Source organism: Metopolophium dirhodum, chromosome 9 (assembly GCF_019925205.1).
Source record: "Metopolophium dirhodum isolate CAU chromosome 9, ASM1992520v1, whole genome shotgun sequence".
NCBI classification, from domain to species: domain Eukaryota; kingdom Metazoa; phylum Arthropoda; class Insecta; order Hemiptera; family Aphididae; genus Metopolophium; species Metopolophium dirhodum.
In genome coordinates this window covers 14,030,036-14,057,061 of record NC_083568.1, presented here as the reverse complement: position 1 = coordinate 14,057,061, position 27,026 = coordinate 14,030,036, and the positions used below count along the sequence as shown (strand labels likewise).

The following is a 27,026-nucleotide window of genomic DNA, read 5'->3' as shown; positions in this document are numbered from 1 at the left end:
CATCACTTATTATTAAAATAACACTGAAACTTATATATATATGTACAGATATTATAAATAAGTAATTTAAATATTAGTTACAATAAAATTTTCTTGAAAATTTAAATACTAAAAATAGCTTCTATATGTAGTTACCGTTCCAATGCTAAAGAAATTATTCAATAACTAAATTAATACATCCATAACTAGTATAAATTGTTATGATTTTGTTGTTATTTATAGATTTGATATATATTTAAAATAATACTTTTCATATTATAAATTTTATTTTCAAGCATTACTGTTGTCCATCTTAAATTTAATCAAAAGAACCGTCCAATTTTTTTAATACTTTTATTGTTCTTTTAATGTTTACATAAAAATAATTTCATTAAATTTACATGCAATTTTTTTTACCTACTAAAAGTATTAAAATTCGATGATTATACAAATGTAATTTAAATTTGTAATTACTATGTTATTGATTTAACCAATATTATCAGAATTATTACTGTTGTTCATTAATTTAAGATATTAGGAAAATAAGTAAACTGTAACACACCTAGCCTAACATATTCAGTGATTCTACAACTGTAGGTTGGCAATCATTTAGTGGTGTTGTTAGATTACTGGGTATTATATTTCTGTTTGTATTTACTTGACCTTAATTTCTCTAATTTAAGTTCATACATGGCTTACTAAAATGTAGGTAAGCACAGTAGAGTCTCTATAACTTTCATTTTTTTCTTGCCCCTTGAAGTGTTTTTAAGTTGTGTTTGAGGTATATAACTAAAAACAACATACGTCAAATTTATTTTTATTCCCCTTGTGATTTCAGTTATTTAGCCTACTGTATATATAATTAGTTTTCTAAAATTAATTTGAGTCTGTTACTAACCTGTGATACATCAAATGTGTTGTTTATAACTTGGACACTACATACAATTGTCAATGTATACGGTATTTAGAAGTTAGTACTAAAGACAACGAGTATATTATATGTAATGCTTCAATTTTACACACATTTAGTGAAGTTACTCAATTTGTCTACAACATTTTCAAATTCCCTAAATACCTAAATATATATTTTTCAATCAATTTGGATCCATTCCAAATTTATTGCTGTTTGATGCTGTTCAAATTAAATTTACTTATTAATGCATTACAATGCAGTGGCATAGACATGATTTCTAAAAAGGGGGAGGATAAAAAAACCGACAGATAAATGGGTGGGGAAAATTGGAAAATTTAATACCCCCCTCTCAAAACTTTTTACTAAGGTAATAAAAAGCCAATGGGAGGATCTAACCCACCATGTCCTCCCTCCCCCCTTATCTATGCTACTGATATAGTACCCAACTCATTTGACTCTTCTAGTATATTATATTATATTATTAATCTTATTATATTTAATATATATATTTATATTATCATACTGAATTAATAAGTTATTACACTATATCGTTATAAATAAAATGTATATTTGAAGTTTTTCCTAAATTTTTACCTGAATATTACCTGTACATGATTTATGGAAATTATTACAATTACAAAATATCTTAAACATACATCAGCGATCAATTGTATTAATTCGAGATTTCAGAGTTCCATTTGTTGGTGAACATCTTGATCAGAATATTGATCTCAAACACCATATGATTTTCGTGTATGTAAATGCATTTATCAAATAAACTGTTCACCAACTTGAAGTATTGTTTTATTGATTCAAACATTCTTGTATATGTATATGAATACTTACATGTATTATAATTTATAAATATTATATTTTTGATTTACGGTGTGATATTCGATTTCGTTTCACGGCGCTTATACTGATATTGATTAAAAATGTACTTTATATTATGTATGGCATATGCATATATCCATATTTAGTATTATAATACCTACTATATATAATATATAGTAATATAGTATAGGTACATTTTCTTATAGCATTTTCTGTTTAAGCTTTTTATTGATAATACAACGTATAGTAGTTGACCTAATGCATTGATTTCTGTGACTTAATTTTGTTATTTGTTTTACAGAAAACAACAATTACTTCGCATTTCCATGCCCTCGGTGCAACAGGATGTACAAGCACAGGGCTAGCTTGAATAGCCATCTAAAGCTCGAGTGCGGCGTAGCTCCACAATTCCGGTGCATCGCTTGCGGTAGAAAATTCACTTGGAAGCAACATCTGAAGCGTCATATGGTCTCCGTGCACAAGCTTTTGAATATAAAATAATAAAGCCTTGTCCAGGAATTATATCTATTGGTACTATTACCTACGGCGTACACAAAATAATGTATTTTTTTTTACAATTTACTATAGGTAGTTTGAATTTTTAATTGTTAAAGTCTGTACAAAGTCTGTTTAAAAACTACCGGGACAAATGTTAGTTTCTATGGAAAATTTAAACGATATGGTATCGCTTTAAATGGTAAATGTATTTTAATTAAGTACCTATTCTATAAATATGTATTAATACTTTTACAAAAGAAGACTTTTTGGAAACGTCCAGAAAAATTACACACCATATGTCTGCCCAACGACAATTTCCCAGCACTGTCGATCCATGAGTTTTTGCCTGATATAAAAAAGCCTGTGGTCCCACGGCTTCCCTATTCTCATAAGCTGACCCATCATGTGATTTTATTCTTTTTTTCTGAGACTAAAATCTACGCTAAAAGGATAATGGTTCTAAGATGTAGAATAAATAAAAATAAATACGACAACAGAACTTAAAGCCTTACCTTCGAAACAGTTCCATCATACTTTTGAAAAATGCCAGGATTGCATGATTGCATTTCGTTCAGAGAAAAGTATTTTGAAAGATATATTAGTAATTTTTGTATAAATTAAAAATAAAATCCCGGTAATTTTTGAACAGATCTCGTATACAGAAATATTACAAGAAAATAATTTAATTGTACAAATTACGTCCTTTGGATAGTTCCGTCCTAGTGACGGATGAATATAGTATGTTGAAAACTATGTTCAAACGTGTGATTTAGTTAATTATTTTAGTTATTAAGTATATCATATAATATGTATCGAAGATCACACTTGCATTCCCCTTGAATTGTTGTTAATTTGGATGAATTTATAAATTAACCGTCTATATTCGTATCATACTATAATATTATATTATGATCATTTTTAAGAGTATACCTACTCGATGTGTAGGCGTAACTTTCGGTCATACAGTTAGGAAGGGGTGCTAAGGGTCCTGTTTTTTATGGTAAAAAGTTATAGGGATAGATCTATCACCAGGGCTCCTCCCCCTCCCCCCACCCAGAGTAATATTATACATTTACCAAAAAAAAAAAAATGTAAGATCCAATCAATTATGGGGCAACAGCTCCCCCCCACCATAACAACACATAGTTACGTCTATAACTCGCTGATGGCTTTTTTAAATTTATTTCTGTTTATAAATACTTTCTGTTTACGAATAATATGATAATCTATATTATATATTATTATATAATATAACTTCCGTGCTGCAGTTGTTTTTAAATGTGTACATATTGAAGAGATGTGTGAGCAAGCGTATAATTTTGCAAATAGTCTTTTCTTCTCGTATATTTCTATAAAATAGTACTTACCTACTAGTTATACCCAAAATATGTCTAAAACAATTTACGCAGATAAAAAGATTTATCATATTTATTATATAGTACAACTTAACAACATATTCAACGTCCACAATGTTTTTAATAGCGTTAAATTTACTTTTGTCATCCCATATCGAATATTACTATATTCAAATCACCAATAAAATATGATTTTTACTGCACAAATTGTTATTTATGGTTTATTCCTACTTTTTTTAACATAGATTTCTATTATTATAAGTATATATGAGATGTATAGTTTGCGTACCCATATTAATACTTTATGTTACAAAATATGACATTAATAAAGAATTACATTTAGGCCATTTTTTCCAATACTTATTATAGTTCTACAGCATAACAACGGTATAATTTTGATCACACTAACCTGAATTCAAATAATATGTTGAAAAATACTAAACCTCAAGCTGTGAGTTAGTGATATGTCGAAAATATATTATTTTCAATTCCGGAGTAGTTAAAAAAAAAATACGTGGCCGTGAGGAAATTTGTAGAAAAGCCGGTTTAATACCTATTATAATTTATAATATATCGTAATATACGGTAAAGGGCTACTATTGTGTATGATACCGCATGATTTTATAATGTATAACTCATAAATGATGCTGAACGATAAACACACTTAGACCAAATCTAACTGTATATTATTTTATTGTTTTAGGTTTTTGGTATCCAAATGAAGTTAATGTTTGGGAATGTCGTACGTGTAAAAAAAAATATAAACATCGGCAGAGCTTACAGAATCATAAAAAGTTTGAATGTGGCGTTGAAAAAATGTTTCAATGTCGTATTTGTAATAAACGTTTTAGGTACAAATGTAGTCTCAATTCTCATCTGGGGATTATTCATGCAGTATTTGCATGAATATTTGATGCTTGAAACATACAAATGTGGCATCAATAGGATTACAGTTATAGAAGATAATTTATTAAATTTACAGAATATTAATTATACATATAATATATTGTGTTATTCTAATATTATCGTTTATGTGGAGTAATTTGCATATTATGATTTTTTAATACTTTTTTATTTTGTTACTTTGAAATTTAAAAATTTACCAAATTAATACGGTTGTATTGTTAATAAACTAATATCTTACACAACACCTACTATTGTATTTATTTCAGCCAGCAATATTGCACATCTTTTTGCTCAACCGTCATTTTAATATTATTTTAACTTTTCGAAAACACAATAAAAACAAATGAACTGAAACCTAACAGAACATTTGATTAATATTTGTTTTTGCAATATTTTAAATCGTACTCATGCGTTTTGTGTTGCGGAAATAGAAATTTCATTTTTATTTTACTAAAATTAACGAATATTTCCGTAATTAGCAATAGCGTTGTACGATTTTATCCTTTAATTTTACGTTAATTTACCATTCATATTTTCTAATTGATTATACGGAATTTTCGAACCAATGGTTTGAACCAATGACTGCGTTTGTCATGGCCAGCTGTGTTGTGACCAAACTGTCCCAGGTTCATATTATAACTAATATTATTGTACCCTTGTCCCTTACGTGTAGTACAAACAATTTAAATTATTTATTTAATTTGTATTTGTTAAAATTAATATAATAACTTTTAGTGTTCGTGTGTTACACTAAAAGAAATGATGTGTTAATCGTTACCGGCTATCTAATAAATATTAGAAAACGTAATAATTATGTAATGCTTGTTGCTTAACGCTTGATTAAACAAACAAACATTTAATTGCGTATATTTAATTTTGCCTTTTGGCTACAAATTATTTAGGGATGACCGGGAATAGTTATTACACTGTCACACAAAACTAAATACCATTTACTTATCATTTTAATTACCTAAATATAATATTTGTTTAATAAAATACATTTTTTTTCATTCATGAACCAACGACGCCGCGGAAATGCTTTCGCTATACTCCGCAACGCCTATAAAATAATTACCTAAAAATTTCTTCAATAACTTAAAACAAAATGATTTACTGTTAGATTTTAAAAAATTTTCTTAAGAGGATAACTATGCATGCATTTGTTGATTCCGTCTTACAAAGTTACAAACATTTGACATGGCAAGTTTTCCTTCACGAGTTTTGATTGTGTGTATAGTTAGTTTTAATATTAGTGTGAATTTACCTATTATTTAACTTTTAGGTAAGAACATTATCTGTGCTTAAGTGTCGGCTTTTTATTCTATATGCAATTTTTCAAGGGAGATATCAGCATCTTTAATTTGTGATATTGCACATATCTGCTATGGCATATCATTCTTTAAAATTAAAATATTGAATAAATCGCTGAAAGTTAAGCACAGATAATGTTGTTACCTAAAAGTTTAATAATAGGTCAATTCACACTGATATCAAAACTAACTACACACAATCGAAACTAGTGAACAAAAATTTGCTTTGTCGGACGTTTGTGAGGCGGAGAAAACAAATGCATGCATAGCTTCCTAATAAAAATAATATCACAAGATATAATAATAACAAAATCAAATTATTGCTTGCGCGTGTCTTTTGTTTAGAATCTAACTATTATATTGACATTTCAATTGTGATTAATAGGTACAACCATTGTACCTACCAGTGGCGTATTTACGATTTCCTTGGGGGGAGGGTTGTATTAGAAAAAAAATTGGCTCATCAGATGTGTCTTATATCAGCAATCTCCACCGGGTTCCGTAATCCTTGTAATCGTTATATTACATTTATAATTATGTAAGGTGCACTTATATAGACTATTGAACTATATGGACTAATGAACTTATTACCCAATATAAACACACTGATATTGAACAAAAATAAAAATAAAAGGTGCTGTAGGTAATAAATCACCCAGATGGCCAGCTACCCTTCGTAAATATGCCACTATAGTGCCTACAATGTTAAAGATATTAAGAGTATACCAACGCACCTTTGTTTTTTCTCCCTGACCCACGCGCCACATAGAAAATCTACGTTTAGCAGAACTAACCCTGTGTTGTTACTTTTTGTTACAAGTTGAAAACATTTCCTGTGTCACTACGTTGGCTTTTCACGAAATTGTAATATTTTACACGTTCATAACTCACATAAAAGTTAAAATATCATAAAATAGCAAACGTAACGCAAACACAGGCTATGTTCTTAACTAAAAGTTTGATAATAGATGAATTCACTCTAATACCAAAAGTAAAAACATAAATTAGTTCTGTTGAACGTAAATTTATGTTGCGCGTGGGTTAGAGAGATATATTGCGCCGACAACCTCTTAAATATTAATAACAACTAATAACAACTATTGTGGGTTAAGCCTAAATTATGATTCATTAGAATTTTTCACCGGTCTTCCTATCCAATAAATTATTTTGTTCTTATTCTTATTTAATGCACGTTTCTTGGTACACCATGACTATCATAAAAAATTAATTTTTTTTTTAAGATGTTACATATTATATGATATTTTTGATATAACACAATAAAATCTAAATTTGCACAAAGGTTTTTCCCCACAAATTAAAGATGTATTTTCACGACTTTTTTCGTCCTTAGGGGTTTCAGAAACATTCACTTGTCCCAAATGCGGACGTACTTATGACAAACGACCGAGTTTCGCTAAACATTTCAAATTTTGCGGCGTAGACTTCGAATGTGAATACTGTGGTAAAAAATATTCTAGATCGGATTCCGTAAAGAAACACCAGAGAATGGCCCATTCTGTACACTCGTAAAACTATACTAAAATATTGTGTTCTAAACATAATCGTATTTATTTTATTTTATTTACTCATATATTTACATTTTATAATTTTCGATACAAATTTAAATGTTTTGTGTAATTTTAACGTATATTTTTAAGTACATACTATTATCGTATTATTAATTAGATTGTAAATTGTACTTGTAATTATGTAGACACTTGTTATAATAATCAAACAAACGACCTTTTTTGAAAAAATAACCTTGTGTTAGTTAATTATTTGTTATTATAAATATTAATATCCATGACAACCTGATTAGCCCAACTATACAATATTAACAGGGCTGTGTTTGATTATTATTATTATTGTTATTATTTCATTATTATTATTATTATTAATCATATGACGTATGACAATTGGCATGTAACTCCATATTATATACATATTATATTCATAGTTCTGTTTCGAAATAAACAATATTCTATTTTAAACAACTCCAAATAATCAATGTACATTTTATTCTAGTGTGCTGGAAGTTAAATAAACAAGACTTTTTGATAGTCGATGAACGGTATCAATGTCCCAACCAGTGCGGCAGAAGTTACAAAGCGTTACATGGTGTCAGACAACATTTGCGCTATGAATGCGGTGTAAGGCCTAAATTCTCGTGCGCAGTGTGTATGAAATGTTTTGCGTATAGAAACGTGTTGAAAATTCATATGTCATCAGTACATAACAAGCTCGGTGATATGATAATATAGTTGTTGATTTTAAGATCAAATTATTCATAGTGCCTATTGGCTAATAACATTGTATGTAGATAATCTATTCTTCTGAACAAATGATATAATAATGACTAAAATGTACGAGAAGAAATGAAATACCAGAATCGCATTTAAAAACCATTATGTTAACAATTTTATAATTTTTCATAAAAATGATGATACTTTTCATATTTAACATAGGTTACAAATTATATTTTTCATATAGTTTTCCACAACAGTATTTTACGATTTTAAATAAAAACGTACCTAGGTATATAAGATAAATTAACTATAAAATATATTATGTAAATGTTATATTTTCTGTCGCACAATAAAAATAAAACAAGTTTGAAAAGTATGTATATTTTTTGTTTACTTTTATAATATTATGTATATGATTGTACGTTTAATAATAACGAACTAATAAATAAAATATGTATTTAATTTGTATATGTGAGTTATGGAAGCTCAGGTAATATTTAAATATAAATATTATACTACATACTCATATATTTTTTTTTAATCAACAAATTTTCAGAAACATAACAGGTTGAATTTAAATTAATCGAATGACCTGTGTTCAATGTATGTTTTATAATTACAAGATAAGCAATATTGTATTTATTTTGTGTATGTACCAGGGTACTTCTAACACTTAAATATAAAAAAAGATCACACTCGTAGATGCAATAACACAACACGTGTGTGCTTACTTTAAATATTGAATATAGGTAAATTTTGCATGTCTTATGATTAAAAATAGTACCTATGACGTTAAATATTATAACTGTGTACCGATTTCATTAGTTTTAAGAACAATTACATTTTTTTATCGGGTATTAAATTCTTTATGATTTCTCTATTTATATTAAACGGTAAACTATATAATCATTAGAATGCTTTTAATAGGTCAGTCGTTTAAAATGTTAGCATCTAACAACATTTCAAACAACATTTTAAGTTGGTTGTATTTAATATCAATATCAAAAAAATACATGTTTGTTTTATTTAATTAATTAATTTTATTTAAGTATCGGATAAACCTAGAAATATAGGTTAATATATCGTTTTAATATCGTGTACCTACGTATATTTTGGAATTACATAACAATACCAAAAAAAAAAATTTCAGTTTTAATTTATTTTAAAATGTATTTATTTTATGTTCGTCAATTTTGTAATTACTCTAAAAAATATACCCAGTGTGTTGGCTTAACTTTAATTGGATTATGCGTATTTAGAACGAATTTAAAACGAATATCGGTTGGTGTTTATTACTTTATGAGTAATGTTTTACTTTTGTAGAATATCTCAGATTTAAAACATATCATTAAGAGGGCGCCACACCCGCATGTTTTATCTCCGTTTTACAAACGCGTAACATACCAAATTTACGCTCAGAGCTTCTAGTTTTATGCCGTTAGCTTAAAAATTAGAGTGAATCGACCTATTATGAAACTTGATGGTAAGAACATTATCTGTGTTTTGTTGGAAGTTTTTATACGATAATTCAGTTTTCAAGTGAGTAATATAATAAATTTAAATTAAAAATGCTCATAACTCACTTAAAAACTGAATTATCGTAAAAAAAACTTTTAACAAAACACAGATAATGTTCTTACCGTCAAGTTTCATAATAGGTCGATTCACTCTAACTTTTAAGCTAACGGCATAAAACTTGAATTTCTGAGCGTAAATTTGGTATGTTCCGCGTTTGTAAGACGGAGACAAAACATACGGGTGTGGCGTTCTCTTAATACACAGCTTTTTGTATAAATGCTTCTCTCTGAATAGTATTAATAAACGATCAGGCTAATGTGACGCATTTCAGGTACTAGAATTTGGCGTTGTGTCAATGGACATTGCAGTCGCAGTTACAAGAACAAATTCCATTTGACCTACCACTTGAAGTATGAATGTGGAAAACAACCCTTATACAAATGTGACTTTTGTCTAAGGATGTTTTCGAGAAATTCAAACCTGAAGAAACACATGTTTACAGTACATAAATACATCAGCCCCTGACTTAGTTCTTTTGAAGTCATGTTTGATTATTTACCAGAGATCAATATAAAAAAAAAATGTTGAAGGCAATAACCAAAGTATAAGCATAACATATTATGAAAAAATAAGTGAACATTTTAATTTATTTTAAATTGTTTTATATAGGTACCACTTTATTTCACTTGTTTTACATACCTACAGCATAGGTGTAAATTTGGGACCCAAGCCCCCAAAGTATTTCCTAACTTAACCTCGCAAGCATAATAAATTATGTTAATACGTATTAATTGATATTTTTAACAATTTTTACACCTATTATGACCACAAGTATTGTTTAATATTACTGATATAATATATTAATTTCTTTCTGACTAGTTACTAAATGAAACCGTGAAGACACCATAATAGTATGAACAAAGCTCCTAAATAATAACTACACTAAGCAAATTTAAACAACTTAAATACCTAATACCTACCTATATTGTATTAATGACTTATTACTGATGTTAAATTTAGTAAACTGTTTGCATACCAATTTGTAAATAGATTTTTTTATAAGTTTATAAATATTTGTAAGTATTCAACAACAACAACAATAATAATTATTATTTTAGGTATCTTTAGGCTTTAACTATTGTTAATAACTAATTAAATAATTACAAAATATTCATCAAAACATTCAAATCATTTGATGCTAGTGTAATTTATGCGTTGACTATTAATATACACATGCCCATATGCATTGATTAAAGTATTAAAACTTGGGTATATTTTTTTTTATATATATTCAAGAATTACCTAACTTTGTTACCAGTTATCACTATTGTCTCTTCTAAATCAATGATAATAAGACGTAATAACTATAATAATCTTATAAGGTAATTTAGATGTAACTAAATAATATTATATTTTACGATACAGTTCCTATTTTGTTTTATACATTTTTTGCCTTACAGACCAGATGTACAGTTTACAGTGCTATAAGTTAATACTTAATACATTAAAATTGGTTATATACATCTACATATATTGATATATATTATTAATGAACCAACTTATTTACTCATACATCATTGATTAGTTGATTAATTTGAGTTTTGTGGTTGTAGTAAATATTTTTAATTTCATCTACCAATCCAACTATAATAAATAATTTTGTTTTTAAATTACAACATATCTTTCTGTATTAAATATTTTATAGTTTAACTTAGATTGATATATTACTATATATAGTATATACTATATCTATGCTTGTCGTTGATTTGTTTAGGTTTTTTTCAAATTAATTTATTTGCTTTTGCCATTTTATTAATTTATTATTACTTTTGTAAAACGCATTAAAATGATTTGCTTTAATATTTTGCGTTCTAACATATACTCACTTGTACAATGTACGTGTCCAATAGTTGATTTAATTTTGCCCCACCCCCCTTATTTTTAACTTTTAATTGTTGTTGTCGTATAGAATAATATATTGTTTAGCCGCATATTCATACGATACGGCTGTCTAAATTTGCACAACAATAACTGTTATCGAAGTTATAAAAACAAATGTTCACTCGGCTTTCATCTAAAACACGAATGCGCCAAACAACCACGGTACGAGTGCAAGATTTGTCATAAGCTGGTCCATCAGAAATCCAATTTCAACTTCACACCTCAGATATGTACTTCACTCATCTTTTTTACCCTTTTTCAATTGTTATCCAACTTCGGAAGAAAGGTCAAATATTTAATAATATCGTTACATGTATTTGCTTATGCTTATACTATAAAAAAAAAAAATTCCATGCGTTAATTATTTTATTTATCATGTTGTATATTTGTACATTGTACACGATAACTTATTTGAATATAATGCAAATAAATAGATCAATCAATCAGAACGATAATAATGACTGAAAAGTGATTTTATTGCATTGCTTTTTATATTTTTGTATTGTTATTGCTTATGTTAATTACTACCATTGTCATCATAATACACAGGTATAGTAAAAGCACATATTTTGGTGCTGCTTTCAATCACAATTTTGATGAAAAATAAAATAGAGAATATCAAATGCAATTGTGTTTATAAGTATAGCATATGATATAGCTTTTTTAAGCTTATCTTAAAAATTGTTTTTACTGTATTTTACTTTTTCTTATTTCAGATGATCGAGAATGCGTTAAGTCATTTTGCAAATCAGCTGTATATCGCAATAGCGCTGTTTTAAACGGATTATGTCCCTTTTGCCCAACGAAGCTGAAAGAAATCAATTGTTTAGATGAGCATGTTCTAGATTTCCATAAACCTTTATTGTTAGCATGTGATATATAAAATAAAACCGACAGAAATTGTCTGACGAATCGATGAATCGATTGTGGATGTATCATAAAATAAATGTTTTATTCTGTCTCGAAATACGGGTTTTTATTGAACAAACTACAAAATCAATGCACGCGTTTAGTATAGAATTTTTAATTTTATGAATTCGCTCGCGTTTGTTAATTGCTTTTACCCGCATTACGACAAACGGTAAGTACCAAATCTATATTTAAGAAACAACGTAGTACTCTATAGTATATACAATTTATATAATATGCTTAAGGTGGTCTATTAGCTTTTACACCAGTCATGGAAGTGTATCAATATAGGTAGGCGTACTAATAAAGTTATGAGTTTTGTTGTATGCACATAATATTATAATATTGTTATATACTTGTACACTGAAAATCGTATTGAATCGAGGTATAATCAAGTTTTATTAATTGTATCGTTGTTATTTTCTCAGTTGAATCTGCGAACCAGCTGTTGTTTTATTATCCGTGTCCGAACAACTGTGGTAAGAGGTACAAATTCAAAAGCAGTCTCAGCGGCCACTTGAATTACGAATGCGGTAAACCACCACTTTACAAATGTCCGTACTGTCCGAAGAGATGCACGTTGAAAGGCAACATGAAGAGACACATCGTATTGGTGCATCACAGGAAAGCCATCGATTCTGATTTCAATCTGCAATATACCACGAAAACTTCGCTTTTTTAATGAACTTGCAGTTTTCTGTGTGAGATCAGTGGTTATCATTTATTTATACCCACCTGTTTTATGTTATATATTGTGTGTTTTTATTTATCGTTATTTGTACACTTATAAACATTTAAGGTGTTATAATCAATTATTACACAATATACTGGTTAAATACATAATATTATTTTTATACTAAATACTGTACATATATATTATATATTGTATTTAGATACCTAGATGGAAATCATAAATTTAAATTTTTGTATTCGTCATATATTTAGCAGTTATCACTCCGACCACGAAGGATTATCGATAACCGCTTCACTATTCCAGTACCCACAGAAGCATTCCAATAGGATCGATAATTCTTTTTTCGGACTTGCATGTATGTGTAGGTGATTGTTTTAAATGTTATGTCTGTACCGCAGAAGTCAAGTAAGGCAAGTCACAAAAATCAAATTTTACAGGAGACAAAACAAAATATTTAATTTTGTCTCAATAGACTTACGATTGTATTCTTCAAAAATATTATTTTGTATTACTTTTCTTATGTATCACGCTGGACACATGTTCCAATAATCCTATCATAGTTTAGGACTTAAGTTAGTACACTGCTTACTATCTATGAATTTATTGTATGTTAGACTACGTTTTAATACCTTTAAAAAAATCAAAAAAAGGATATTCTGATTATGGAACTAAATCAATATTTCAAAAAATAGACTTACGTTAATTTACTTCTGTGGTACAGATGTGTATATTGTATATAAATATTAAATATAATATATGAAAACCCTACCCTTTTTCACCCAGACTCAGGCGTTTAGAATATACTCTACGGTGGATGGGATAACCTCAATATTTCTGCCCTATTATATTACAAAAACTGAAATGTTTAGTGTCATATCGTTATTTATAATTGCCTCCCGTCTATTCTGTTAAGGTATTCAATGTTGGCGCGTTCATTATTGAAAATCGATTGTAAGTAATCGCGAGTAAAATATTAAGTATTACCGAGTTCACTTCAAGTTAGTTTAATATTATATTTAGTCACGCCTGCACCGAAAGTTTAGTTTTTGATGACGGTTGAAGCGTTGGAAAGCGATCTTTTTCCGTCCAGCGGGCGGTAAAGTGGGAATACCCATAGTGCCGGGCAGTAAAGTGCAAATCACGGAAAGTGCCGGGTGGTATGGTGGAAATCCCCAAAAGTGCTGTGCGCGCATATCGCGCGTATCGGAGTCACAACCAGACACTGACATCTATACCACAGTCCTTACAAAACATAAACTTTTGGTTACATTTATATTCATATTATAATCTCCATGCATGACGTTTAAAATAAATAAAATAAAATCGTTTCTTTCATGAAATATTGTTTTTGTCACGCCTGCACTGAAAGTTTGGTTTTCGATAGCGGTTGAATCGTTGGAAAGCGTCATTTTTCCGTCCAGCGGGCGGTAAAGTGGAAATCCCCAAAAGCGCTGCTAACACATTTCACGCGCGACGTGCGTATACCCTGCACAAACCGTCACTGAAATCTATACCACGTTGGTTCCTTACAAATTATAAACTTTTGGTTACATCTCATAATCATATTATAACCTCCATGCGTGACGCTTAAAATAAATAAAACCAAATCGTTTCTCGTCTTTCGAAATATTGTTGTCGTATAAATTATAGTCTAGTTGTTGTATAGATCCCTGCATTACCTTAGCCGTGATCGACGAACACCACAAAGGGATCTATGCAACAACCAAACTATTCTACGAAAACAATATTTCATTAAAGAAACAATTTGGTTTAATTTATTTTAAGCGTCATACATCGAGGTTATAATATGAATATAAGATATGTAACCAAAAGTTTGTTTTCTAAGGACCATGGTATAAAATTCGGTGTCTGGTTGTGCAGGTGATACGCGTGATATGTGTGCCAAGCACTTTTGAGGGTTTCCATTTTACTACCCGGACTTTTTAGGGATTAACACTTTACCGCCCGGCATTATGGGCGAGAAGTTTTAAGTTATTTAATACAGGTCGGGACTCAAGAGATCTCGGCACCAGTGTCTTTTTAACCTCGTGGGGTGATCTACAGTATTACATCACTAATATTCTTCGGACGCCGTTCAATCAAATTAATAAATATTTAATATAATGGCCATATTATGATTGCAGACCGTTTCATGTGCTCGAATGGATGCAGCCGGTCGTACAACTTACTATACTAGTACAAGAAAGTATTGCATCGGCATCGGCAATTCGAGTGCGGGATATAGCCGTAATTCGAGTGTGCGGTGTGTCAAGAACCAGTGTGAACATTCACAACATTATTATCCTCAATTAAGCAGACTGTTTGAGAAGCCGAGATTGACTTGTCATACGTTTCGTCAGCCTCCACATATATGTGTCATAATCGTTATATTATAATATTATTGTTTTATGAATGTTTTATTAATAGGTAAACTACCTCCTACCTGTCTAGATTACAAATCACAGCATTGTATCAATTATTGTCGCTATGGATTATGAATTATTAATTGTATTAATGTGAAATCTGAAGAAGAATATAAAATAAAAATAACCTACCTACCTACTAGATGTGTGTAAATTGCTAAATCCTAACGTTTTTCGTCACCCCTTATAAACTTAACTATATTCCTGCTGCTGTTGCCGCATAGTTACTCCTAGATCACACTGTATACTTGAAGGACTCGAGAATGTTTACCAATGAGAATACTATTTAAATTGTACAATTATACATTTTATAATAAGGGCTCGGATTTTAATGCCATACAAATTTCATAACAATTCACCAAAAACTATAAAATGCAAAAAACACATTTGTAGCTTGGAAAGCACCGTGTAAGACATTCCAAAAAAAAAAATGCAAGTGCATTGTAATCCGAGCCCTATTTATAATATAGTGAGACAATGAGTTGATAACTTTACCAAGTAACTATATAAACCACGGTATACGTACCTAAGTATTTCGTATGATGTCGCGATCTATAATAATCTTCTGTCCGTGTTACTGTTTATTATTTCAGTGTCCCGGTTCATGTGCTCGAACGGATGCGGTCGGTCATACAAGTACAAGCAAGGATTAGACCGGCATCGGCAATTCGAGTGCGGCATGCTGCCGCAGTTCGAGTGTCCGGTGTGCAAAAAAATGTTCAAGCAGCACTGGGGTATTAAGAAACATATTGAGAAAATTCACAACATTAATTTCGATTGTATACCTACTATCTAGACTGTTTCGACATAATGTGTCATAATTACATTAAACCATCTACATTATAATATGATCAATTAGTATAATTAGATATCTACCTAGTTAAAATAGTCACAGCATCATGTAATATACCTATTATTTATGATTTTTTTTTTAATGTGCAGTCAAACTAAGAGCAAAAAAAATAAAAAATGTTTTTATAGATTTGTATTTTAACTGAATGCTAACATTTTGTTTCACCTTACATATAGGTATACCCTATAGCAAATTAAAATTGTTATGTGCTGCACTCTTTAATCAAATTAGTAATAACATTGTCGTCATTCATATACCTGCATGCAGCCGTTATTGCAAACATGACTTGACCACACTTTACACTATTGTAAGGCCCAAATAGAGTTTATCGACGACAATTTTACTATGATTATTATAATATTACCATTTACCAATATGATAATTAATAAATAATAGCCGTACCAACAATATAGTGTCTATACACCGTCCTCCTAAATAGTATTCGTAGGTAACTGTATATGACTCCTTGATATAATCACCTGTCCGCGTTACCGTTTATGGTTACAGTGTCACGGTTCATGTGCTCAAACGGTTGCGGCCGGTCGTACAAGTACAAAAAAGGAGTTACCCAACACCTGCGCTACGAGTGCAGCACCCCTCCAATGTTCAAGTGTTCGCTGTGCCACAAGACGTTCAAGCAGCGTAGCAACCTCAAGTTCCACATTTCCAGCATTCACCGCTTATTCATCAAATGAGTGTAGACTGTTTCACAGGAATATATTTGAGTTAACGATCAATATTTTACGTTTAATAAGAAATACCTATAATTTACCAATCTTACAAGTCGTGATATTATATTAATATTAGATCAATATGCAGTCAAAAGAAAAATATAAAATACAATTTACCTTATAGATGTGTATTAATTTACTAAATACTAACATTCACCTTAATATATTCTTAACAATCAAAATGATGAGTGCACGCATGAATAAAATAAGATTCGTCACTCCTACTTGCAACTGATTAAGCTACAAAAATCGATGACAGTGTATACTTGTAGTGGTATTGTGACACAGAAAGTGTTTACCAATAATATACTTGCTATAATAATATAAGAAATAATAACTGTACCATACATAATACATATAAACCATAAAAACGTAGATAGGTAACCGTGATCCATAATAATTGCATGACGTTTTTACCGTTTATGATTGCAGTATCCCGATTTGTTTGCTCGAATGGATGTGGCCGGTCATACAAGTACAAGCAAGGAGTTATGCAGCACCTGCGTTACGAGTGTGGCATGGCTCCGAAATTTAAGTGTCCGGTGTGTGGCAAAACGTTCAAGCAGCGTAGCGCCTTAAAGGCCCACATTGTTGTAGTCCACCATATACTCATCGATTGAGTAGACCATTTCACTAAAATTGAATTGAATAAACTATTTTATGTTTAATAGGTACTTAAAAAACTTTTACAAGTTGCAACATTACATATAAATTATGGATTTTTTTTTTATTTGCAGTCAAAATAATATGTTAAAATAAAAATAACCTTATAAATGTGTATTAGTTTACTAAATATTAACATTTTATTTCTCCTAAATATATTCTTACCTCAACAATCAAAATGAGTGCACGCTTAAATAAAATAGGATTCGTCACTCCACCTGCAGCTCATTAAGCTACAAAAATCGACGACAGTGTATACTTGTAGTGGAAGTGTGATACAGAAAGTGTTTACCAACGATACTTGCTATAATAATACAAGAAATAATAACTGTATACATACAAACCATAAAAACGTAAGTAGGTAACCGTATGACGTGATCCAGAATAATCGCTTGGATTCTATTGGATTAATGTGCAGTCTAAAGAAGAAATAAAAATAAAAATTACCTTATAGATGTGTATTGGTTTACTAAATACTAACATTTTATTTCACCTCAACGTATTCTTACTTTTACAATCAAAACGAGTGCACTCATGAATCACATATTCACTTATGTTTCGTCACTCCTATCTACAACTGTTGACCATATATAACTTGGTTGCAGTATATACTTGTTGTGGCCTAGTCGCCCAGAGAGAGTTTACCAAAACTACAATTTCTTACATTTTTACTACCTAACCTTATGATTTCATGATCCTTATTAATCGCTTGTCCTTGTTACATTTTTAATTACAGTGTCCCGATTCGTGTGTCCGAACGGATGCGGCAAGTCGTACAAGTACAAGCAAGGAGTTATTCAGCATCTGCGTTACGAGTGTGGCGTGATTCCGAAGTTTAAGTGTTCAGTGTGTGGCAAAACGTTCAAACAGCGTAATGCCATGAGGTTCCACATTGCCAACGTTCACCGCATGATCACTGATTGAGTAGACAATTTCACTGGAATATTATTTAATATATTGTAACTTACAATTATTATTTTACATTTAATAAGAGGTACCTAGCTTACAAATTGTATTATTTGTGGTATTATATTAATATTGGATTAATGTGCTGTCAAAAGAAGAAATAAAAACTACTTTATAGATGTGTATTAGTTTACTAAATACTAACATTTTATTTCACCTTAACGTTTTCTTACTTTTACAATAATAACGAGTGCGCTCATGAATCACATATTCACTTATGTTTCGTCACTCCTATCTACAACTGTTGACCATATATAACTTGGTTGCAGTATATACTTGTTGTGGCCCAGTCGCCCAGAGAGAGTTTACCAAAACTACAATTTCTTACATTTTTACTACCTAACTTTATGATTTCATGATCCTTGTTAATCGCTTATCCTTGTTGCATTTAATAATTACAGTGTCCCGATTCGTGTGCACAAAGGGATGCGGCCGATCGTACAAGTACAAGCGAGGAGTTATCTAGCACCTTCGATATGAGTGCGGCGTACTACCTCCGAAATTAAAGTGTTCATTTTGTGACAAGATGTTCAGGTTCCCGAGTGACATGAAAAGACATGTCGTGTGCACACACCACGTCATCGTCGACTACACTTAGCCGCAAAACGTTAAACGTGCTTATACTGTGTCGATATTTGATCGTACCTAATTACGATTACCTACTTCCTATTATATATACTATATACTCATTTTGTGATGATAACAATATTAATTTGTTGTCATCTGTATTGACATTGTTTTTAAATTGTAATATTATTAATAATTTGTATTATAGGTAATATAATATATAATGATCAGTGAAATATTAAAATATAATACCCATGTTATTTTGTTCGTTATTTATTTAGGTACATTTACCCGTTTATTTTATTATGTAGAAAAATAATGTGCTCGTGTTGGCATTATATTGTTACTTAAAGCATTTTCATTATGATAGTATAACTGTGTAAGGGTACTACGAAAGTGTTTTGTCGGAAGATTTTCGAAAAACAAATCGTATTGTGCTTATATACTATCATAGCTATAAAATCATAGGCGTAGGGTGGTCAAATTTGTTGGGGGGCTAAGCCCCCCCCCCTAACTACGTCTATGTGTATAATATACTTCCATAGCTATTATTATTGATGTGTTGTTCCTGACAGTCTGTTGTTTGCTTTATACCCGCTTGTGCTTTATCTTTGATCCCGTTACACGCGTACCTGTCTATGTATTTTTAGTTTTATGGCTTGATTAAGTATGAAGTATTGAACATACAATATAACTGTTGGCTTTTTGTTGTCTGTTGTCTTATATGTTGTAGTTTTTATGTCCACACACTCGTACAACACTGCATTCTATATAGACAGATATACTATCCAGCAGCGTCCCACAAAATTTATTTTAGTAGAGTGTATTTGGCTGATTTTCAGTTATTTTCTTTGAAATTGTATTTTTAGTAGTTACCCATGTGCGTATGTATGCAGTAATATCTGTGAATGTATACCTTACCCACACATTTTAGTATAATAGCAAAATACTTTATTACGTGATTACTCAATTGATTTGGGTTTAGACAAAAGCTGAAACGATTGGAGGGATTTATCCTCCGCGAGAACACCCCTGCATGTTTTACAACACTAGGTAATGCTTAATGGCATAGGTGTAGTGTATTTGTGCGAGTGTGCGAACTTCAACTATGTTATATTTCAATATTACTGTCATACCAATATTTACGATTTTTTATTTTGTTTTGTTTTTTGTTCCCGGCCTTGTCCATATGCGTAGGTTTCTTGATACCAAATAGCCCGAATGACTACACTTACGAAGAGTATATGAAGAATGATTACGTGAAGAAGAAAGCCGCCGCCGCCGCCGCCGCTGCCTCCTCCGCCTCCTCTGCCTCCTCTGCCTCCTCCGCCTCCTCTGCCTCCTCCGCCTCCTCTGCCTCCTCCGCCTCCTCAAAGGAGCGGATCGTCTGCCCGGAAAAAGGCGGCCGCAACTACAAGCGGTCAGAAAACACGAAGCGTCAATTAGGGTTTGAGTGCGGTATTGATTCCAGATTCAAGTGTCACGTGTGTCATCGCAAGTTTGTGTACAACTTCAGCTTGAAGAAGCACCTGTTTCAAATACACAAACAACTGGATACTTCCGATACTTGAACATCTCCGTCCCACGGCACATCTGACAATGACCAAATCGTCGATAATACACAATAACAATATTATTTTGCGCCTATATAGGATTCGTGTCGGAACAATGTGCTACAAATCTGTGCTCATTGTACCGTCTTTTACATTAGATTTGACACACAGATTTTCACCACGATAATCGTTTACCTACGATTACGTTTAAAGTTATCGATATTCTTTCATTGACATAAATAACTAGTAAAATTAAGTTAAAAAAAATAATTAAATAATTAATATCTTATTCGATCATTTTTTTTAAATATTTTATTTTTTTTACCTTCAAAAATTAAGACGATGCGTAGTGGAGCTATAATATACTGAATACAAAATTAAATATTTGGACATGCTTTTCAGACGTTATGCACTTATACCACAATAATCCCAATATAATTAAAAATGTAATTATATGTTGAGGATATATTCGAATTAATAATAACTCAACTATATCATACCCACCTATTAATCAATTTGTTTATTATTTTTAAAACTTTTGTCGTAATTTTAAATGATTTTATAAACTTTTTTTTAGATAAACACATCTAAATTGTCGTATATCAATAGTCAAGAGGTTAAAATAATCGTATTATATTAGACGTCTCATTTTAACGAGGTGTTTATTCTTTTATTGTCAACGACAAGTAATTAATTTATTTATTTAACATTTCATTAATTCACAATTAGGTACTACTCACTACCTCATTTTATGTTTTTTTTTATTTATTATTTAACATAAAGACCGCGGCAGCTCTGTTCATTGGTCTGACAGTAACGTGTTATTACATAATATTAGGGTATTTTAAATGGGTGTGGTACAATCGGCCGACAGACATTTGGTCGACAGACATTTGGCTGACACGCAATAGGCCGACATACTAAATGGCCGACAAATTTATAGGCCGACACGCATTAGGCCGACATATTAAATGGCCGATTAAGTAATTTTATGTTGAGATAGGTAAATTATGCACACACACAGATATATATATATAGGTGATACTTATTCTTAAAAATAAAATTTAGTGTATTGTTAATAATTATAAGTACATTTTATATTCCTAATATGTTTTAAAAATTAAAAAATTTGATATTTATACATAAAAAATAAAAAATACTAATAGTTTATAAAATTATAATTGATAATTATGTTATATAGTTAAATGTTAATAAATAAAAATTAATAGTGCAAATTGTATGCAATACCTCTTATTGTCTCGAGGGTTGTTCTGTTTTCTTTATCATTTAGAATAGTTTGAATTTGGTTTTGACGTTTTACGTACTTTGAACTTTGTTTTGGCCTTGCTTGTCCGGATAAAATAATTTGAATTTGCCCTGGAATCAAAATGTATGTATAAATAAATTATATTTTATTGTAATATTAGTAGAATATTTTTATTCGTGAACTTATCTTACCCACAACGTGTTGTTGCTCTTTTCTCATTTCCTCAATTATACGATACACCCCAACGTGATCAGCTCCTACTAATACTTTCCATCTTTTGTGCCATGCTTCGACTTTGTTTTGTGTCCTTGGAATATTGTTTTCATGATTGAAATGTATTGACCAAAATGATGGTGGAAACAATGGCTCATATCGAGATACTATTCCATTTCTAAATTTCCTTCGTACTTTTCCATGCACGTAATTTTCTTCAAAGTAATTTTGAATGTCATAGGGTAATGAATCTTTCAATTGATCAAAAGCATTAGGTATATCTGATGGGTGTAAAAATGCAAGTGACCACATACATCGAAGTTGTAAACTAAATTCTTCATTTTCTCCATATTTAGTAGCCAATCCACTAGACTGGATTTTTCGCCAAATATTTTGGCCTAAATGAAAAAAACACCCTTTTTGTTGGCATTCTGGAAATACTTTATTAGCTGCATTAATTGCAGCTTTTTCGAAATCTGTTATAATACATTTTGGTGAAACATCGAAACCGAAATCATCACAAATTGATATTAGGTCTTCGAATAAACGTTCGTAACAACATTGTTGTTTACTGGTCATTAAAACATATACTAATGGCAAAATTCTAGAATTATTTCCACCAACAGGTGCATGTATGGTGTACATTTGTAAAAATATACTTGGCACAGTTTTAAATGTACCATCCATAACCCAATAATTGGCATTGACAAGTTTTGATATTTCATCTTTAGTAGAAAAAATATATATTTTGTGACTCTCAATGTTTGACCATTAAAAGACTTACATAAGTTAAGAGGAATATCTATTTGTGAAAGACTTGTTGGTTCTGGTGGATTCTGATGTTTTCTACACCGTGAAATAATTTTTCGCGTTGCTTCAACTGATGGCATGTATGGCTGAGAATTGACGGGGATGCGACTCGTTGCTTCCTGTATTATTTGCGAAGGTTTATCTCTCGAAGACAGAGCTTTTGAAACAATATATTTTATGTTTTTCTTTACCAACAATCGGCATGGGTCAGGCCCATGGTTGTGATTTAAAAAAGAATTATCTTTAACAATATGATTACCATCAACAAGAATTGTTACTGCTCTTGCATTACAATATTCATTATTACTATTATGCCGTTTAGTATGTTTCCTCTTTTCACATTCCCAATAATATTTATTGTTACGGTTTTTGTTTTTAATCATGATAAAATTGTCAATTAATAATTTTGTACCAAAAATTTCAATTTTATATTCCATAATTATTTAATGCAAATACATAAATTAAATTAAACAACGACACAAAAATGAATGCAAAGACGCGGCGTGGTTACGAATCAACTGAAACAGTATTTATGAACATGCAATAGCAATACCCACTGTAGATTACAGGCTATAGGTATTAGGTATCGTTAAATTTCGATAAGTTATCGATAACATTATTACAACAAAAGACAACACTACGTTATCGAATTGAAAATGTATAGCTTATACTTAATTTATTTTAGTGTCGGCTTTTCGTAGTGTCGGCCTTTTGACCTTGTCGGCTAAAATAGTTTCGGCTATCTGACTGTCGGCCTATATAGCCGTCGGCCGTTTGGATTCGGCCGGATGTCCGTATTCCATTTTAAATACATACATATAGACTTAAACTTAAAATTAGTAAGGTATAATTTTATGTTTAATTTATGATTTATGAATGTTTGTGTAGCAGTGGCGTAGCCAGGATTTTTGTAGGGAGTTTTTTTTTTGTTGTAAAAAGTAACTTATGAAAGACTTCAAACTCTCTACTACGTAGTTATAAAATATTTTAATAAATTATAATATGGATTTTATAATGACAATATTTTTATTGATAACAATTATTGAGTATTGACACATTTGACAGTGCTGTAAACACATGGTCATTAGAAAACAATATAACAATTTAATGATAATTATTATTATCACCAGTGCAGTAGATAATACGAAAATTCCATACACAGAATCTGATGTCTATAATATAATATGAAGTATAGATGTCTGTGATTCCATATGGGGTACTGATATTCCCCCCCCCCCCACATACACTTTAAATATTTATGTTATATTATATAAACTAGTATAATATATGAATATAAGGTTATTTATATACCTATTTAAAATATACTGAAATAATATATTGTTAAATGTTTATGTTTAATTTTTCAATAATTGTACGTTTAAAAAATAAAAATAATGGGTACACTAATTGTGTGCGTTTATTTTTACCGGAACTATGTGTCATACTACTCCATGAAAATATTTAGTGCCGTAATTTATTGTTAAATAAAATGTTTAACCCGTTTGTTTCGGTTTGTTCATAATTAATATTATTTGTTAGAATCAAAAACTATTTATAAAGAGTGTTAGTGACAATACGAATATGCATTGCGAAATATTTTGTTAAATTTCAACTATAATAACTATGTGCAAATGTACATTACAATTTTGGACCAAAAAATTAGTAACTTTTAATATATTTCTGGAAATTTCAAATAACAATGCTACATTCATGCGTACATTGTACACTGAATTTAAATGTGAATTTACAAACCTATCGGTAAATTTAAATCTTTCGGAATCATCAAAATTACGTATTACGGAAATTGTGAATTCTTGTTGTAAATTTATTATTTAAGTTAATGATAGCTGATACAACTCAATATATTCTGTACAAAATATTTCAATGAAATGTCTTAACATTGTATAAAAAATAATGTCTTAATGGTGTATAAAACTTATTGATTAATTATAATTAGATTATGACTGATAACACGAATGTGTTTATTATATTATATTATATTTTCTTTCGTCTGCTATGTTATATAATAATGTAATTGGAAAAATTAATATATAATATTGTAGAGAATAATTATTTACTAATAAAAAAAAAAATAGCTTAGACAAATTGTACTTTATATTTCTTTAACATATTCAATGTTATAATAATGTTTATATTTATCGAAATGTATGTATAGGTAGTACACAATTTTTATAGTAGTAGGTGGTTGGAATTATTATGTAAGACAATTATTTATGTAAAAAAAATAAGAAATCTCCTGATAAATTTCAGAATTAAATAAACAATGATTTAAATTTGAAAGTTGTAATAATTTATACATATATTAATTATATATCATAATTATATTAACATTGAAAGTAATTTCCTAATTTACCTCTATAGTTTTGTTTGGAAGTGTAATAACACAAAATAATCAGATTTTTTTACAAAAGTTGCTATTTAAGATTTTAGTTTAAACTCAAATAATTAGTTCATAAGTTTATTCATTTTGCCTTTTTATTTACTCATTTATTTTTTAATGTTTGTTTACAGAAATATATTACTATACATGGGACTTTACTATCCTAGTTAATATTTTTCGGCAATACAAAATCAGCAATTTCAAATTTAACTTGAAGCTGTAATTCAACAAATTGAACATGTCTCAGAAGTGATGCAAGAAGTATTAAGATGTAATATTTGTTCACCAAAAATATTTTCTTAATATTAAACATTATTTATACATACTTATTTAATATTGTACTGTATATAATAAAATGCTAATCGTTCTTTGTTTAAATTTGTGAAAAGTGTATGCTGTCATTCAAACAATGCACCAAAGCTCTATAAGTAATCAAGAATCATATTTTATTTTCTAAAAGAAATAGATGATATAATGTTAATGTATAGAAATCAAACAATATTAAAAGTCATCACTTATAGTTGCTTGTTACTTGTTTTTTCTTTTCAGTTTACATTTTTTAGTATGTTAATGAACCGCCTGATATATTGTGTTTATCTAGAGTATATACTTAATCGTAGTGACAAACTTATGTATTAATATTGTTGTCTGCTTGGTTGTTGTGTGATTGATCATGATATTTTAAACAATATTGAATTGTTCATTTTTTAATTGCTGACATTTTATTTTATTGAAATACAGATAAATGACATTTAAATTAAATTTGTGTCCATTTTCTCTTTTGTCGTTATCAGGTACTGACGAGTCTACTGCCATGCCACTTATGTATCGTTGTCCGAAGAACTGTGGTCGACGATATACACGAAAAGATTCAATGAATCGACATGTAACATATGAATGCGGTGTTGAACCACAGTTCAAATGTAGTTTTTGTAATAAGACTTGTGCCCAAAAGTATAATCTTAAAAAGCATATGATCACTGTACACAATTATATTCATTTTAACCACTCCTAATTATTGTATTACATATTTAACTTTATGAATATTAAAAATGTGTAAATGTATGTTAATTAGAAATACTTCTGTTTTTTTGTTATACTATTCACTATTTAATTTTACAGATATTTTTAATTTATATTGTTTATTTATTGTTTGTTGTGGTGTGGTTTGAAAAATGTATTACAATAATTTACTATGATGTACAAAATACAATATATACATGTTTGGGTTGAAAAAGTGTTACTACAAAAAATTAATACAATTTTCATTAATATTGCATACTATTATACGATTATACTTTCCTGAAGTAATTGGTAAATTGATGATTATAAATAAAAAAGGTACAAAATTCATAACATTCTAGTGTTTATATACATGTTTATTGTATATATTATGTGTATTTAATAAATTATGTAATAATTAATTATAACAGTGCTTTATGGCTATAGTTAACTACTAACAAAATAAGATTGTTA

General features: G+C 29.6%; 1 protein-coding gene, 2 long non-coding RNA genes and 1 pseudogene across 3 annotated transcripts; 2 read left to right on the top strand and 2 right to left on the bottom strand.

Moving 5' to 3' along the window:
• The first annotated feature begins 2,071 nt into the window (after positions 1–2,071).
• On the top strand, positions 2,072–15,665 carry LOC132952477 (zinc finger protein 883-like; annotated as a pseudogene).
• Positions 15,666–16,321: 656 nt separating this feature from the next.
• Positions 16,322–18,864, top strand: LOC132951728 (uncharacterized). The gene is made up of 2 exons (XR_009665400.1): positions 16,322–17,781; positions 18,510–18,864. It is a non-coding gene; the product is annotated as an uncharacterized LOC132951728 (long non-coding RNA).
• Positions 17,309–18,219, bottom strand: LOC132951727 (uncharacterized). Its single transcript, XR_009665399.1, has 3 exons — positions 17,939–18,219; positions 17,528–17,743; positions 17,309–17,423 (listed from the first exon to the last, which is right to left on the bottom strand). It is a non-coding gene; the product is annotated as an uncharacterized LOC132951727 (long non-coding RNA).
• Positions 18,865–21,709: 2,845 nt separating the features above from the next.
• On the bottom strand, positions 21,710–24,095 carry LOC132951715 (uncharacterized). The gene is made up of 2 exons (XM_061023642.1): positions 22,318–24,095; positions 21,710–22,236 (listed from the first exon to the last, which is right to left on the bottom strand). Exons 1-2 carry the CDS (start codon positions 23,024–23,026, stop codon positions 22,082–22,084), a joined length of 864 nt encoding a protein of 287 aa, XP_060879625.1. The 5' UTR covers positions 23,027–24,095; the 3' UTR covers positions 21,710–22,081.
• Positions 24,096–27,026: the final 2,931 nt, after the last annotated feature.

Coding starts and splice junctions, on each gene's coding strand:
- LOC132951715 (XM_061023642.1), bottom strand. CDS start 23,026: ATGGATGGTACATTTAAAACTGTGCCAAGTATATTTTTACAAATGTAC. Junction 22,237..22,317: donor AGAGCAACAACACGTTGTGG/GTAAGATAAGTT, acceptor TTTTGATTCCAG/GGCAAATTCAAATTATTTTA.